The 15043-nt window shown below is 42.5% G+C and overlaps 1 protein-coding gene and 1 non-coding gene across 4 annotated transcripts in view; one reads left to right on the top strand and one right to left on the bottom strand.

Annotated features, from left to right (window-relative positions):
- Positions 1–12794, top strand: part of LOC138789791 (dual specificity protein phosphatase 22-A-like) — a 49149-nt gene extending 36355 nt beyond the window's left edge. For all 3 annotated transcript variants that reach the window (XM_069968603.1, XM_069968602.1, XM_069968604.1), the window contains 2 exons: positions 1065–1236; positions 11081–12794. In XM_069968603.1, the coding sequence (XP_069824704.1) occupies positions 1065–1236; positions 11081–11275 (367 nt within the window). In that variant the 3' untranslated portion in view covers positions 11276–12794. The remainder of the gene's footprint in view (positions 1–1064; positions 1237–11080) is intronic.
- A 2142-nt stretch (positions 12795–14936) lies between these two features.
- Positions 14937–15043, bottom strand: LOC138790406 (U6 spliceosomal RNA). Its single transcript, XR_011363064.1, has one exon. It is a non-coding gene; the product is annotated as a U6 spliceosomal RNA (small nuclear RNA).

Here is a 15043-nt window from a genome sequence, read left to right on the forward strand (position 1 = left end):
ACTGTAGAGTGGAGGTACTAGACACAGAGTAGTACAGGACATGTTATATCACACTGTACTGTAGAGAGGAGATACTGGACACACAGCAGTACAGGACATGTAGTATCACACTGTACTGAAGAGAGAAGATACTGGACACACAGCAGTACAGGACATGTAGTATCACACTGTACTGGATAGAGGAGATACTAGACACACACAGCAGTACAGGACATGTAGTAACACACTGTACTGTAGAGAGGAGATACCAGACACACAGCAGTACAGGACATGTAGTAACACACTGTACTGTAGAGAGGAGATACTAGACACAGAGCAGTACAGGACATGTAGTATGACACTGTACTGGAGAGAGGAGATACTAGACACACAGCAGTACATGACATATAGTATCATACTGTACTGTAGAGAGGAGATACTAGAAACACACAGCAGTACAGGACATGTAGTATCACAGTGTACTAGAAAGAGATGCTACTAGACAGCCAATTCAGTGTATGCACTTCATTAACACTGGGGTCTTACCAGTAAAATACCCACTTGGTCAATTGGGCAATCATGTAGCTATTCACATGTGCATCAAATCCTGTTTGTCTGTAGCATTGTGTGTCTGGTCTTAAGTTACGATGGTCCAGAAAGGACCATTTTATGTTGAAAATATTGTAACCTGAGGCCATTGTAAGTTAAAGGACCACTGTATTTTTTTTAAATTAAGTATATTAAATAAGTTATATTACTTTGTAATGTAACGTTATTAAATAAAATGAGAAACTACGCCCCCTATGTGGTGCAGATTGGCAAAAAGTTACATATTTTTTATTTTTGACGCTCACACACACTTTAGTTGCTTCTGTCCAGAGCCTGTAAATATTCCATTCCATGTAAAGCAGATATTTTAAAATGGTGAGAAAGTCTATTTGAGAATTACAGAACTTACATAACACATAGACCATTCAAGTCTCCAATCAGAAACAGACAATATCTGTCAATCTAGCATCTTTAGACTTGTGGTGATTGTATCATGATGAACTAAATGCTGCATGTCTTCTGCTCTGAATATACAGCTTGGCAGGTGTGTCCCGCAGCACTACTATCTTGGTTGCCTATCTTATGACGGTGACATCTTTTGGCTGGGAAGAATGTTTGTCTGCTGTAAAAGCTGTAAGGTCATATGTGGGTCCGAACATTGGATTTCAGCAGCAGCTGCAGGAATATGAAATGACATTGCTGAAAGAGGTAATAGCATAATAATATGATAACCATCAGCCAGGAACTTCAAACCACACATGTGCAGCTGCAGGGAGAGACCAACACATGATGTCATTTGGGAGAAGGGTCAGGAGTGATGCATTTTTAATGCCTGATCCTATTGTTCTGGGAGATATAAGTGAGAGCCAGAGTAGTCTGGCTGAGGCTTACCCCTCCTGAACGTTTGACTGTGCCAGGAGGGACAGGAGAGATAACTGTTGGTTATTAAAAGTGTTTGGGCACCTTAAACATTTCGTCTTGTAGGACCCTAAGGTTGGGTTCTCATGTAGGGATCAAGGTGCCAATGTGATGTGTCCGATTCCTTACTGGGAAACTGGGAGAACGTTACAGAGCGGCAGTGAGTTAAACGGCAGCAGGCTGATGAGTGCTTTGCTTTATTACAGTGATTTTGCTCATCTCTATTTATAAAAAAGACAAACCCAGCCATATAAGCTGTTGGACTTTGATTATTGAAATCAACATTTGGCTGCAACAAGAAAGATGGCAACTGTAATATGTAAGCATATGAGGACCAATGAGGACATTAAAGTGCCCAGATAGAAAGCTCAAAGCAATATGCCTTTAAATGGAAAATGCACAAAACAAATGATAAGGAAATGGATGCAAACAGGAGTCAATGGCACAGATTTATCAATGAGCTTGAGACAAAAATCAGAGATAGATGACAACCAATCACAGCTCAGGTTTTGTTTCTTAGAATGGACTGTGATTTATTCCGATTTGTCTGAGATGAAAATGTGCCTGCTATTTGTCTCAAACTCATTTATAAAACAATGTATCTAAAGCCCCTATTATAAGAGGCGACTATGAGGAGCAAACAAGCGGTCAGTGCTCGTTTGCCCCTCGTTCCCCACTTGCTGCCGCCGCTAGTCCGCAGAGCGGGGAGTAAGCTTGGCCGCAGTACCCCACAGTCATTTTACACGTGAACCTAGACATGTTGGACACTAACCTTATTCTATGAATAGGAAATAAGAGATAATATAGTCCTTTTTCAGGGTGATAGTGATTCTTGCCCAAATGTAAAGAGTGTAAAAGTGCCCGTGTCGCCTTAATAAGACTTTTGACATGTCACATAGACAAGACAAGGGTTTTAATTGGTTGGCTTCTAGGTGTTCAGACCCCTAAATGTTAGCTATGTGCTTACTCCTTAGCTCACTGCCGTTTCCATCTTGCCACTATGGAAAAAACTATGAGGTTGGTACCAAGGAGACCTCAAAAAAAGGGCTGTACTCTCTATAAGGATTCTCTGTAGTATGGCTAGAAAAGGTTCAAATGGTACCCGTCACGCATGCAGTACCGATCAGGCATGGTTTTCTCCATGGTTACCCGAATATCTGGCACCAAATGGACTGGTGGGCATTAAGGCGGGGAGGAGGCATGACTTCCTCTCGCGCCCATTTTATCATGGTCTATCACTGAAAATGGGCACAAACCATGGCAGAAATGTACATCTGCTTCAGTCCCACCGGTAAATTTGGCAGGGTGAATGGGGACAGTGCTTGATATAACACCAGCATACACATCCCCCATAGTATACACTGTAAGCCCTACAGCCTGAGGAAATTGCAACGAAAATTCTTATGTGTTGTGCAGTGATATTAGTCACTGTATTTATGTTGTTCTGTCCTCATAGTGTTACATACTACACCCCATAGAAGGGTAATAGGTCACAGAATTCTGACATTGCACTTTTTTTTTATCTGCTCAATAGTTAACAAACTATCTAGATCTTCTCCTGGGTCATGATCTGTCCATCAACAACTGACAACAATCACATGTAGAAGTATCTGCTGATTTAGATTGCAACACCAAAGAAATTAACCCTTCCTGTTATTGTGACACTTGTGGATGTCCCCGCAGACCACACACAGCGCCTTCCCTGCATTGCTAGTCACACAGTGTGAGAGCTGACACTCTGTATCAGAAACAGCATGTCCTGTACTGGGTGTGCTGTACACAACTACAAACAGAGCAGATGTTCACTGAGAAATTATTATGATCACTGCAAAAAAGAAGACTGATGCATTTGGGATGCAGTGATAACCAGAGAATGGGCAAACTACTAAAAAGTTTTAGATTTACCAAAGGAAAAGTCAATTCAATTATAAATTTTGAGCCAAGAATCAGAACCAATTTTTGTTTCTGGCACAAATGTTCTTTATGGGACGTTTTGGATGAAAATAAAAAGAGCTGTTTGTGGTTATCTTCTGTTCAGTGGAGCATTATTATGTAATGGGAGAGTAGACATGACCCTACATATAAGCCCTTTCTTTTTAATCAGCCGCTGACCATACATCTCTTATTACGTGGAGACATGTGTGGCCGATGGCCGATTATTCCTGACATGTTTAATGTGAGCAATTAGCCAACAAGTGAGCGGCAGATGATTTCTCCCAGTAATAGAGCCCTTAAAGGACTCTAAGAAAGAAATCATGTCTTGTTTGGAAAACCCCTTTAAGTCCCTGCTGCTGTTGATCTGTCTGTAAGATGTAGACAAACAACCCATGATTTATGTGACCACGGCATTCACTCCTTGTCATATGGCTGTACATGAGTCCCAGGAATCCTGTGCGGCAGCTTTACTGAGTATTTACCAATGTTGTAATCTTGGCAAGATACAGTTTTTGTTTTGTTTTAAAATTTTTGTTTCGCTACCTGTATAGATTGTGCTTGAGGTCTGGGCAGTGTCTGTTCCTCATTATTATGTTGTTGCTTGTGTTACTCCTCTATGGAGCAAAATAAGGAGAGAAATGCTAATAATTCACTTCTAATGTTACATGTTTGTGTTGGTTCTTCTAGTGATATCTGAGCTCACATAATGGCCGCCTATATGAAGTGTCAGGAACATTTTATAGGTAGAGTACCCCCAAAATGTCAATCTGGGCAAACAAAAAAGAAAGTTCTGCCCCCAATGACTCATTTTACTGGCTACATGCTGTGGCCCGAGTTGCTGAAACTGGCATTGAACCTGCTGATGGGCTCTGGTGTTTTAGGGGATACCTGTCACAGTGGCCAGGAGTGATAACACCCACCCCCAGACACATGGCAATCGGACCTTAGGTAGGACCAGTGAGATGTAGGTGCAATTCCACTTTAGGGTGCCTTCACACCTACCGACTCGCAGCGTTAATAACAATGCAAGTCGGCTAGGTCCTGGCAGATCACTGTCAGTACATACACGCAGCGGTCTGAACAACCGCTGCATGTATGTAAATCTGCCGGCTGCTTAACCTCTTCTGATGCCGGCTGGCCGCCTCCCGCTCAGCTCTGTATACATTACCTCCTCGCTCCACGGGGTCCCGGCGTCCTGCTCTCCCGCCCGGTCAATCAGTGGCTGCGGCAGGGCAAAACACTGATTGGCCGGGCGCGAGAGCAGGACCCCGTGGAGCGAGGAGGTAATGTATACAGAGCTGAGCGGGAGGCGGCCGGCCGGCATCAGAAGAGGTTAAGCAGCCGGCGGATTTACATACACGCAGCGGTCGTTCAGACCGCTGCGTGTATGTACTGACAGTGATCTGCCAGGACCTAGCCGACTTGCAGCGTTAACGCTGCGAGTCGGTAGGTGTGAAGGCACCCTTAAACAGTATCCATCTTAACTTAGAAAAATATCTTCAGTGCAATAAAAGTAACAGTTCTTAAGTACTGAAATACTAATAACAGAAGTAATAAGTTGTAGAGAAAGAGTAGATAGAAGAATGGAAGAGTAGCAGGTGTCAGGGACTGAATAGGAGGGCTCCTTGCCTAATGTAGTGAGTACTTTGCCGGGATGTGTTTAAGTGTACATATACATAGTGTCTTGGAGAACTCCTCGTACTCATGTATAGATGATTCTCAGTTGGCTCACCTGACCTCCTTCTGCCACTCAGTGTCGGGTTTCTGTCCTGATTGGTAGTACAAGTCCCAGGACTTTATCTCTGGGGGTAGCTAGGTAGTATTTTCCTTCATACTCAGCTGAGTGAAAGTCAGTAGAGAGCAGCTATCTTGCACTGTGCTCTACTGCGGTAAAGTCCCTTTGATCTCTCCTACTTTAGAGGGGGTGACTGTCCTAAAGTTAAAGTGACACTCACCCCCTTTGTGCATTCTGACATCTCTACACAGGTGTAAAGGGTAAATTTAGTGTTTTTCCTACCTTATTTCATATCATACGTCATGGTGCTTGTTCAAGTAAAAAGTGTCCTTTTATCAACTGCAGATTGTATTAAGTGGGCGTGGCCTTGCGGCATTAGCGCCACTTAGTCCCGCCCACAACTGCCCCGTTGGTCCCGCCCTCTTGATGCCCATTGGTTGGCCACCGTAAAGGGGGTGGGGTCTAGACCTTTCGGCCAGCCTGTTCCAATGGCCAGCGAGGGGGCGGGGCCAACTGTGTCGTTGTGGCTAAGTGGCGCTAATGCCGTGAGGCCCCCCCCACTTATTGCAATCTGCAGTTGATGAAAGATGACTTTCTACTTGAACAAGCACCATGACTTATTATATAAAATAGGGTATGAAAACCGCTAAATTTACCCTTTACACCTGTGTAGAGATGTCAAAATGCAAAAAGGGGGTGACGGTGTCACTTTAAGTATCAGGCAATTGGGGTTGCTTCCTTATCTCTGGCTACCCTGAGGCTTGAGGCTAGCAAAACATGATGGTGGGGTTACTAGCTTAGAACAAGTGTTCACACGTCCCGCCTGGCCTGACCAACTATCTAAAGGAAATAGAGTGTAGAAGAGAGGGTGTGTGTGTAGCTAAACCTTCTTAAAATCGCCTGTACTATTGATTTCTGCAAAAAAAAAACTAAAGACTAAACACTTTCAGAGTCTAGGCCTCAGAGGGGAGTACTAGTACATGTAACAGCTGGGTCATAAATATCACAGAATTGTGGAGATTTAACAACAAGGAAACACAGAGTCTTAAAGATCCACAGTCATCTGGTGTCTCCACCCATTTATGGGAGAGGCATCGCGTGTCAGGGGCTCTGAGGACGAGAATAACCGAGACCAAGACTGTGGCTGAACAAAAACCAACAAAATGGCTCAGCTTAGTAGACAGGAAAGGAGAACAAAAACACAAGTTATATTGTGTCAAGAAGAAGGTAAAAGGTAAGTTGCAGTAGCAATGTATTAAACCTGCTTTAGAGTCATAGTCTGGAACATGGTACTGTGTATGAACTTTATATAGCAAAGTCTTTGTTGCTAAATAAAAAAAATGACTGCAATAGTCACTCCCAGCACTTTATTTTTACTCTTTAATGTTGTGTCTTTACATTTGTTAGTTAGTTTACATAACTAGAGCCTAATTGATCTGCAACTTTGTCTAAACTAAAGCCCCTAATACACGGGGCGACTGAGAGGAGCAAACGAGTCCTGTCATCGCTCACTTGCTCCTCGTTCCCCGCTCGCTGCTGCCGCTATTACAGTCGTCGGCAGCAAGTGGTTGAGTAAAGGAGGAGCTGCGGGGGGGCTGCCCGGTTGATCGCTAGATCGTCCAGGCAGCCCTTAGCAGATAGTAGCGGTCTATTGCCGATGCTCCTTTTCCACGGAGCAACGGCAGCAGATTGTTGCTTTCTAAGTCTTATGTATTTCAACATGTTGAAAGACAAACGACAGACACTGATCAGCCGACATCGTTGTCTTCTATTACATAAGAAGATTATCGTCCGAATACGGCCTATAATTTTTTCCTTAAGGCCCTATTACATGGAGCGATAATGGGATCGATTCAGCCGATTATCGCTCCATGTAATAGGGCTTTAAGGAAACAATTATTGGCCGTGTGTAATAGAGACAACCATCATTGGCTAATAGTTGGTTTAGGTTTGAACGGATAACGATTGCCCAAACATCTGTTACCTTACCTCTCCCCCTCTCCTTCGCTACATAAACTGAATTTGGCCACATGGGTATTGTGGGTAAACTTTCAGAGCATTGTACGATTTTTTTCCATAATTTATTCAAACTTTTCAATGCGTACATATTAGCTTACACATAGAAAGGTTTGTATATTCGACCACACGCTATGTTGTGACATCACCCAGAAGACATCAATAGTACATGCTTTTGTTTGAGAATATACAGTCATCAGTGTCAAAAGATGGCAAATAAAGGTTGCAAATTTGTGAGGAGCTACTGCATGCATGATACCTCAGCAAATTTTATTGGTTTTAATGTTATCGTTTTAATAATGTATTTAACGTTTGAGGCTGCATGCATGATACCTCAGCAAATTTTATTGGTTTTAATGTTATCGTTTTAATAATGTATTTAACGTTTGAGGCTGCATGCATGATACCTCAGCAAATTTTATTGGTTTTAATGTTATCGTTTTAATAATGTATTTAACGTTTGAGGCTGGGTTCACACTACGTATATTTCAGTCAGTATTGTGGTCCTCATATTGCAACCAAAACCAGGAGTGGATTAAAAACACAGAAAGGCTCTGTTCACACAATGTTGAAATTGAGTGGATGGCCGCCATGTAATGGCAAATATTTGCTGTTATTTTAAAACAACGGCTGTTATATTGAAATAATGGCAGTTATTTACTGTTATATGGCGGTGATCCACTCAATTTCAACATTGTGTGGACAGAGCCTTTCTGTGTTTTTAATCCACTCCTGGTTTTGGTTGCAATATGAGGACCACAATACTGACTGAAATATACGTAGTGTGAACCCAGCCTAAAAGTGTATTCATTGCGTGCGAATAATAATCAAAGAGTTTGCATATTCGCTCATATGTAAATTTACTGAGATGCCATCCAGAAGAGGTAGTGCATGTGCACCTACAGGACCCCTATTCAAACCTTAAAGTTGCTGAACAGTGTGTCGCATTGTTCCATTTGATATCATAATTCTGTTGAAATGCACATAAATTTGCTAAAAAAAAAAAAAAAAAAAACTTAAATGTTTGTATATTCGTACGTTGTTTGGCGCCAACCAGAAGAGGCTGTGCCTCTGTGTAATGCGTAGGCATTAGCAGTCCTCTCTCTCTCGAGACACTGAGGGAAGGTAATGATGGGAAGACCCATCTGCCATTAGTGGCATACAGCCTAATAATCGCAGCCTAAGGTTGTCGAGCTGCTGTAGACATCACTTTGTCTACCCTGATCTAAAAAGAAATTGAAAAAAGTCCCTCCAGCGCACATAACTCCATGACTACAATCAGTCACACAGCAGTGGAAATGTAACACAGTTTGTAAGGCTGAAAAATGACGTCCATCTAGTGTATCCAGATTCAGGCAAAAACCCAGGAGGTAGAAGTCAATTATCTTTATTGTAGGAAAAAACCCAATATCTGGCTATCTGGCTAAGGCCTGTGTAGTGTAATTGATTTTATCTATGGAGCTATAGTTGTATTCTAAAGCAACATGTTAAAGGGGAACTATAAGCAGGTTAGACTTGTCCCGTTGAGGATAAAGGTATGTGTCTTACCGCCCCCCATCTGGCCCACTCCACTTATAATCATTGGAAGGGGTGTACTGGTCGAGGCTGAATCGGCACCTGCGGGGCAAGGCAGTGCTCCAAACAGCCTGACAGGGCAGAGCACTACTTTAATACTGCACAGGAATGGTGCCCACAGCTTCATCCTCAGTGACCCGCATGCAATAGGAAGATATCATCAGGTTAGATTAGTCTAACCTTTTGATAGTTCCTCTTTAAGCTCTATGCAATCTTGTGCACTTCAGCTGTCAATCAGTAGTCAAAGTCCAGGCCTTAATTTCTGGATTAACAACTCTTCCCCATATGCTAGTGACTATGACTTAACACTCAGAAAAGACACCCCCAAACCACTTGTACCTTCGGATAGCTGCTTTTAATCCAAGATCTGTCCTGCGGTCCGTTCGGCAGGTGATGCAGTTATTGTCCTCAAAAACAACTTTTAAACTTGCAGCCTCGTGCCAAACGGGAGTATCTGTGACCTAACTTTGCACCACCCCGTCTGAACACTGCACAGGTGATTAATGATCCAGCCCATGTTCAGTATTCACACAGCTGACGAATAGAAGGCAATCTGCCTGGAGCATTCCTAATGATGAGGAGGGCGGGGAGGAGGGACAGAGAGGTTGTGCCAGCCTAATGCATACACAATCTAAGCCCCAGCCGTTGGGCACAGGGCTGCCAGTTTAAAAATTGTTTTTTAGGACAATGACTGCATCACCTGCCAAACGGACCCAGGACAGATCTTGTATTGAAAGCAGCTATCCGAAGGTACAAGCAGTTTGGGGGGGAGGGGGGGGGGGTCAGATTGTTGGTACAGAGTCGCTTTAAAGGATTACACTATGAAAGTAGCAGAGAGTTCGATAGTATCACTGCTTTTACAGTAAAGAATCCTCTTCTATGTGGTGTAGGATCCTTTTTTCCTCTATATGTAGAGCATGCCTATTTGTTATAGAATTTAAGCCAGAAGTTCTGGCATAAATTCAGTAGATCATATAAAAATAGTCTCTTGAGTTGACTCTTGAAATACATATACATAATCATTAGGACGCTCTTAAGCTTTATTAATTTTTTGTATATTCTAAATAACTCTTTAATTTAAGTAAAAATACATGGAGAAGAATGTGACCAACCATGTCACTTGGCCTCCTCTATAGCAATACGCTGTGCGCTGTGAACAGAAAACGAGCAGAGGCGCCATGTGGGAGGCCGAGGGACATGTATTGCCTCTTGTTCCTCCATGGGCAGAAATTATATAACAACAAACAGGGCTGTATTTGTTACTATGCTTTGGTGTTCCAGTGCCTAGTATGACACCGCATGTGTGTGTGAAGGGTCACAAATAGAGATGAGCGGACCGGGTTTGGGTTCGAGTCGATCCGAACCCGAACGTTCGGTATTTGATTAGCGGTGGCTGCTGAACTTGGATAAAGCTCTAAGGTTGTCTGGAAAACATGGATACAGCCAATGACTATACCCATGATTTCCACATAGCCTTAGGGCTTTATCCAACTTCAGCAGCCACCACTAATCAAATGCTGAAAGTTCGGGTTCGGATCGACTCGAGCATGCTAGAGGTTTGCTCATCTCTAGTCACAAATAAAACACACTGTCACTAATGTTCTGCTTGGTGAGCCTTGGAAGTGATTTAGACCTCCTACTGATGAAGAATCAAAGAGGTCCCATAGAAATCCTGCACTGGTAGTAGGTAAAGCAGTGAAGTCTCGGTGATTATGATTGCTCACTATATGTGCACTGCTATCACACTATACAGCACCTGTGTGGAATTTCTATGTGACATGCCTTCCCAGAGATCGGAAGCTCGGAAATGGTGATGATTTTCAGTGTAATGGACATGTCCCATCAAATAAAGGAAAAAGGTAAATATGGGGCTCCCCTCCCTGCCAGTCACCCTTTGGGCTCTTTTGCCAAGTGCTCTGGTGACGTCACTCGAGCACTTGTAGAGAAATAAAAGACAACGAACATGGAGCAGGAGCCGAATATGTTTTTTTATTTTTTTATTTTACAGCGTGGGGGAAACTCACATCTAGCTACTGGGGCATTACTTACAAATGGGATACTGTTTATGGGGAGGGGGCTTACTACTGGGAATATTGCCTATAGGAGGATTACCTACATGGGGTAATCCTATTTACTGGCGAGACCACCTTCAGGAGGGATGTCTACGTGGGGGATACTACAGACTGAGGGGGCTAACTACCTGTTATTTTATAACAAATTCATTGATAGATTGATTCTTTATCATTGGAGAAGTAGGGCACGCTATAGCATCTTTTGTCTCCCTTACCACAAGCTGTCAGGGCAATGTATTCTGGAGACACTTTCTGGAGGCCTCTATCATACTAAATATGTTCCTGTTTTTCATCTCTACAGTACAGAACATGGTTGCGGCAGGAGTATGGAAGAAGCCCCTTCAAAGATCAGGAAAAAATCTCAAGATTGTTGTCTGATCAAGAGCAGAAAGAACAACTGAGGCAAACTCAGAACCACTGGCTCAATAAGCCCGAAACAGGCTATTCATTACCTTACAAAGCCTATGGCTCCAGAAACAGGTGGAGCAACATATAGGACATTGTGGACAAGTGGAAGAACATGTAGTAATGAACAGGATGGCTTGTGTGCTTCACTCCCTGTGGCAGCTTATGCTAGGGGATTCAGGCGTCAGCAGCTCTAAAGACTTAAAGGGTTTTCCGATATACTCGCAGTGTTTGCTCATAGTGAATTCTGGATTCTGAATACCTGTTGAAATTGAATGCTTCTTACAGATGAGGATTTGTTTCTATGTATCAGGTCAAATAATCCTCAGTGACCTAATCTAGTCAGCAGCACTGACCTGGACTCCAGACTGATATGTTTTACATTCATCAATGCTCCGTAGCAAACCTGGACTGAGTGATCAGGACTAAGTCCAAAAGAGTTTTCAGCCTCAGAATTTCAAATCATTTAAGGATTAAAGGGGTTATCTAGTGCTACAAGAACATGGCAACTTTCTTCCAGAGACAGCCCCACTCTTGTCTCCAGTTTGGGGTGGGTTTTGTAACTCAGTCCCATTGAAGTGAATGGAGTTTAATTGCAAACCACATCTGAACTAGAGACAAGAGTTGTGCTGTCTCTGGAAGAAAGTGGCTATTTGTAGCACTAGATAATCCCTTTAAGGGACACTTGTGGCATATGCACATTGACTGGCCTGAGGCCTGGCCCCATGAAGTATGCTGTTTGTGTAACGCCTAGTAAAGATAGGTGCGGGTTTCAGAGGTAGGACCTGCATCTAGGGAACACTTATGACATATCTATAAGTGTCCTAGATGAGTATACCCCTTTAAGCTTTTCTGAGATAAAACCAGAAAATATTAAAAATTGGGTGGTGGTTGTCTACATCCATGGGTATTATGTTGTTGAATAACTGAACTGTTTATTACTAATGTTACACAAAACATCTGGATGCATTGGGCATTATCTAGTTTTCCTGGATGGAGGGGCATGGGACACTTTAATACACTTTAATGACACCAGCTCCATATTCTGAAATCAACTGTTCTTTTTGTACTTCCCTTTTCTCAGAAATTATATTAAGTTGACCTAAAACGTCATGTTATTCATACAAATCTCTTTTGGTTTCAAATGTAACTGGGCAAAAATATATATTTTTTGTTTTTGCCTGGCCTTCAGCCCTTTCCCCTTGTGTTATCATGTTGAATTTTAAAGATCACTGGTGCCCTCTTACTATAGTACAGCCAGCTCGGTGGTTGCCTCTTCTGGATCAACGCTGCAGGGGAATAGGTTGGGCAAGCTGATCTAATATACTGGTTTCTTATTCCATCTATAAAATTTGTTCATAGTCATTAAGACATTGCTAGTCGTATGCACAGGTAGACTATATATGGTATTTTCAAAACCAAATCATTCACCAATACTTCCAATACATAGGGTAAACAGCTAAAATCCATTATCTTTCAATTACTAATACAGTGAAAACTCTGCAGAAGACTAGCTCCCTAACCAGACCGGATTCATTGTTTGCAGATTATTCGTTCACCATACATAACTATGTATGGTAACTATGACTTATTTAGAGATATACAGTATTAGGCTGGGTTCACACACTGTATACTTCAGGCAGTATTTGGTCCTCAAGTCAGGTCCTCATAGCAACCAAAACGAGGAGTGGATTGAAAACACAGAAAGGCTCTGTTCACACAATGTTGAAATTAAGTGGATGGCCGTCATATAACGGTAAATAACTGCCATTATTTCAATATAACAGCCGTTGTTTTAAAATAACAGCAAATATTTGCCATTAAATGATGGCCATTCACTCAATTACAACATTATGTGAACATAGCCTTTCTGTGTTTTCAATCCACTCCTGGTTTTGGTTGCTATACAGCCTCACAAATACAGCCTCAAGTATACATAGTGTGAACCCAGCCTTATCCTGCATTGAAAATTGTTACCATTAACTGTGTATTTTTCTTTTTGTTATATACCGTAAATGTTGTTCTGGAGCCCTACCCGTGCCACTGAACACTGCTGTAACCTGTAGCTAGCAGATGTGCCCCATGCTAAGCCCATCAGCGAGAAAACGAAAGAAAAGAGATAGATATATCCAATATGAAATTGATATCTATCAGCTCCTAACCTCTCTTCGTGGATGTGGATTAGTTACTGCTCTGGACAGTTCTTGTCATGGACAGAGGTGGCAGGAGAGAGCACTGTCTCAGATTGGAAAGAATACACCACTTCCTGCAGGACATACAGTAGCTGATAAGTACTGGAAGACTTGAGATTTTTAAACAGAAGTATATTACAAATCTGTATAACTTTCTGACACCAGTTGATATGAAAGATTTTTTTTTTGCTGGAGTAACCCTTTAGGCTATGTTCCCACAGCGTATCTTTTTGTAAAAGTATGGCCGTTGTTGCAATCGGCAACAATGGCCGTACTTTGTACGAATGGACACGCTGCCTTATCTTCTATGGGATCCCTGCCAGAGTGTATACACATTGTATACGCTCCGGCCGGGATCTCTAGCGGCGCTGTACAAAAACTGACATGTCAGCGGCTGCGGCCACACGCTTCATAGTGTGCTGTGGGGAGTTCTGATGCGGGCGTGCACGGATGTGCCTGCATCATAACTCTGCGGCTGTACTGCAGTACTGGTCGTTCCGTGACACGTCCGGGTCAGGGAATGGCCAGTCTAATACCACGTGGGAACATAGCCTTAAGTTGTATCTTTTCTAGAGATGAGCGAACCTGGAGCATGCTCGAGTCGATCCGAGCCCGAACGTTCGGCATTTGATTAGCGCTGCCTGCTGAAGTTGGATAAAGCCCTAAGGCTATGTGGAAATCATGGATATAGTCATTGGCTGCATCCATGTTTTCCAGACAACCTTAGAGCTTTATCCAAGTTCAGCAGCCCCAGCTAATCAAATAGCGAACGTTCGGGTTTGGATCGACTCGAACCCGGTTCGCTCATCTCTAATCTTTTCCGTTTACTGTATGATCACAAAAGAACTTTATACCAGTATACTAGTTTGCACCTAGCCTTACCATGTGCCAAGGTAAAAATAAAAAAAAAAGTCTTTTGTGGCTTGGAGACCCATCATAAAGAAACTGCAATAAAAGGATCCAAAGATTATGCAGGCTTCTCCTTCACACTTTCGAGTTCAGAATGGAGCATAATTAGCTCTGATGGTAGCAAGTACAAGGTGAACTTCCAAAAAACTGAGGGGCTGCACACCCAACCTAAGTTTCGATGTGGTCACAGTATAGGGATATACAGGTAGTGAAATGAAACACAGAGGATATTTTGGTACTGTATAGAGGGGAAGTTGGCATATGCAGGACTGCTTGTTGTGCTGAGACACAGCCGCCTCTTCTGAGCTGATTTCTTTTTCTGCAGAGCAAATTCCATGTATTTTGCTCACTTGTAACTTCTCCTTTTATTTTTCCCTAATATTTTGACTCCTTTCTGTTTATTTTCTCATGTTCAAGTTCTGCAACTTGTTTGTAAAAGAAAGTTAAAGTGCGGATGGCTTTAATTTCATGTATCATTTAGGCAACCATTGTTCAGCTTTCCAGCGGCAGTCAGCAGCTTATAAAAGTTCTCTGCTTCTATGGGTGGGAATTTCAGAATGTCGGCAAAGAATGATGAGTAGCTATAGGAGCCATCTACATAGCAGAGTGCCTATTTTATGAAGCACTAATCTGCCCTTTTTTTTTTTTTTTTTAAATATGGAGCGCTTCACGAATTTGCGTGTCATCCTTGCGCAGGGGCCATGCTAATCTTCTCTGTATTGTTCCAATTTTCATATAAGTGCTGCCGAAGCGAGCAC

This window comes from Dendropsophus ebraccatus, chromosome 4 (assembly GCF_027789765.1).
Source record: "Dendropsophus ebraccatus isolate aDenEbr1 chromosome 4, aDenEbr1.pat, whole genome shotgun sequence".
Lineage (NCBI taxonomy): Eukaryota > Metazoa > Chordata > Amphibia > Anura > Hylidae > Dendropsophus > Dendropsophus ebraccatus.